Genomic DNA, 2,843 nt, shown 5'->3' on the forward strand with positions numbered 1-2,843 from the left:
ATCTATATCATTCTCTTCCAACAACGCCATAGAGTCTCAGTTGCCATCCTCATCTCCACAATGCTCAATCATCGAGATTCATTGACGAGCTCAACATAGAGTGTGAGACATGTTTCATTTGGTCCCATGGGTCATATTTGATCACATTTGAGCTTGCCTTCCCTCACATTTTAAGCTCCATCATTCCTACATATCTTTCTCTTCCAACAACACCATAGAGTCTCAATTGCCATCCTTGTCTCCATGAGAGTTAAACATAGAGTGTAAGACATGTTTCATTTGGTCCCATGGGTCATATTTGACCTTCGACTATGATAGTACAATATCTCTCTCTTCCTTCCTCCTCCCTCTCTCTAACCCAATTTAGTGTAAAAACCCTTCAAATATGGTCAGTTTACCTCTCAAATTTCTCATATGTAGGTCTATGGGCATGCGACTTATGGGTAACTTCAACAAGAAAACTCTCAATTTTTCCACATAGTGAACCACTCCATTTATGAGTTAAAAAGAAAACCAAGAAAATGTATTAAAAAAAATCATCTGTACAGATTTTGTTTAGGGCAAAATTGTTGTAGCCTTCATCAGGCAGCTTGTTTTCTCTGAAGCCTCCTCCGGGCTCTCGCTTCAGACCGAGCGCATTCCACCTGCACTAGGTGTTCCGTGAGGTCGAAGCCAGCTTCAGCAAGTGATGGGTCAAAGAGGGGGATAAAGGGGGGCCTTGACACATCTTGCAAGGTATCCCATTGAAGCCCTGCAAAGAACCGATGCGACTTTATCTCCACTGCTCCGGAGCGAGAGCCGAGCCTACGCGATGGATCCTTCACCAGCAATTGCAAGATGAGGTCTGCAAGGGGGCCATTGGATCTCAACTCTGGTTCTTGATGTAGAATGTTGTGAAATGTTTGCTTGGCAGTTCTTCCTGTAAAGGGAGTGCAATCATGTGCCATCTCAAAGAGAAGCACTCCTAATCCCCACCAGTCCACTGCGAAGTCATGGCCCGTGCCTCTTATCACTTCCGGAGCAATGTATTCCTCTGTACCGACAAATGACTTTGAGCGCACTTCGTCAGAAGACGAGCTAATCGAATTACTTGCAGATTTATCAATGCTGGCGGAGGCGGGAACCACACGGCGCCGACTACGATTTTGTGGAGCCCGACCGTGTGACTTTATCCTCTGCTTCCCACCTGTGCAGCCTCCAATGCAGGTCATCATGGAGCTGTCGCTGTTGCTATCGTCATCATCAGTGTGGTCACTGTCCCCTTCGGCTTCCCGATCATCACTGGGCATGGGCGTCGTGAAGGCAAGCATCGCCGATGGCTTCTTGGGCGGCAATGTCACCGAAAGATCAAAATCTGTAAGCATAATATGGCCATCTGAAGAAAGTAAAATATTTTCTGGCTTAAGATCTCTGTAGACAATGCCCTCTTCATGCAGATGCTCAAGGGCAAGTACTATTTCCGCGGCGTAAAACCTGCATAAATGCACATAGGCTTTGTCAGATTGTGCCTATTTTCTATCTTTAAATTCTACCAAACACATTTCACCCCACACCATGGATGTACCTGATGGCAGCCGTAGAGAATCTCTTCTCTGGCAGCGATTGTCGTAGGGCATTCAGATCTCCTCCAGAGCAGAAGTCTAGCACGAGGAAGCGGAACTCGCCATGATCGAAGGCTGAGTGAAGGCGGGGCAAGAACGGGATGGGCTTCTGAATGCTGGCATGGAGGAGCTTGGACAAGATGTGCTCTTCATTGTGGGCGCGGTGCAGGTCGTGGTCACGCGACCGCCGGAAGGCCTTGATGGCAAGGAGGGCTCCGCCGCTCTTCTGATCGTCGATGGGAGAGGCGAGGAAGACAATGCCGGTAGCACCGTGGCCCAGAGGTCGGAGGGGCAGGTAGTCTTCGAGCATGGGGAGAGAGAGAGAGAGAGAGAGAGAGAGAGAGAGAGAGAGAGAGTCTGTGTGTGTGTGTGTGTGTGTGTGTGAGAGAGAGAGAGAGAGAGAGAGAGGGAGAGGAGGCGGAACAACAGGAGTGGGTTTCAGCTGTGTGCAGAAACAACCGTTGGGAGAATGTCCTGCCTTTGTAGGACGGGCTCCTTAGCTTGTGGAAGGGGGCTAACCCAAAGAGCGAGACTTAGCTCACAAGCAAATAATCGAAGCTTCCTAGGAATCGTCATGCATGACATCGTCAAATGCTACATACATACTCATAGCACATACATCCCCATTTTCCCTTCAACAATATTAACTACTTTCCAATTTTTTGGAAAATAGAGGGGTTTTGGTGGGGCCCTATTTTGTGCCTCTGTCCAATTGGCAGCGGTGCTCTTTGGCGCATCCACACGAGCTCAGCAAACATTGCTCCCGTTTTTTATTTTCTCAAAGTTGGAAAACCCAGTCTTCTAGCCCCGCTTTCTGTTGCTTGCTACCCCACCAATGCGAAACTGCTCGTAAAGGGCTCCAATAGGCCCGCTAAGGGTGCCTGTGTATGTGAATGTTGTTGCGGGCCTATAGGTGTACCCTTAGAAACACTTCTGATGTTTTGTTGGGTGGTGGTGCTTCGACTATAGGTCCCCCCTTGAACTTGAAGTAGCACCTTTTGACTGGCTACAAGTTGTGTCAATGTTTAGGCACTTTCGCACTAGGGTGAACCCCTGCCCCGTTGTCTATTATTTCATTTGTACGTAGCTTCTTTGGCTACAATGGTTGAACGTTGTGTGTCCATTCTCAATTGTGCCAAAAACGGTAGATTGGAGGAATCATTGCATCGTATCTGGACTCTCAACTTTCTCTCATTATTTACATTGTGCTAGCTTGTCAATGCTTTCCACTTGCCGGTTTAG

General features: G+C 47.9%; 1 protein-coding gene across 1 annotated transcript; it reads right to left on the reverse strand.

The window, feature by feature from the left end:
• Positions 1 to 493: 493 nt before the first annotated feature.
• LOC147455061 (serine/threonine-protein kinase UCNL-like) lies at positions 494 to 2,081 on the reverse strand. Its single transcript, XM_086513905.1, has 2 exons — positions 1,565 to 2,081; positions 494 to 1,473 (listed from the first exon to the last, which is right to left on the reverse strand). Exons 1-2 carry the CDS (start codon positions 1,909 to 1,911, stop codon positions 582 to 584), a joined length of 1,239 nt encoding a protein of 412 aa, XP_086370031.1. The 5' UTR covers positions 1,912 to 2,081; the 3' UTR covers positions 494 to 581.
• Positions 2,082 to 2,843: the final 762 nt, after the last annotated feature.

The sequence above is a fragment of the Adiantum capillus-veneris genome, chromosome 6 (assembly GCF_014529385.1).
Source record: "Adiantum capillus-veneris isolate H3 chromosome 6, ASM1452938v2, whole genome shotgun sequence".
Taxonomy (NCBI): Eukaryota; Viridiplantae; Streptophyta; class Polypodiopsida; order Polypodiales; family Pteridaceae; genus Adiantum; species Adiantum capillus-veneris.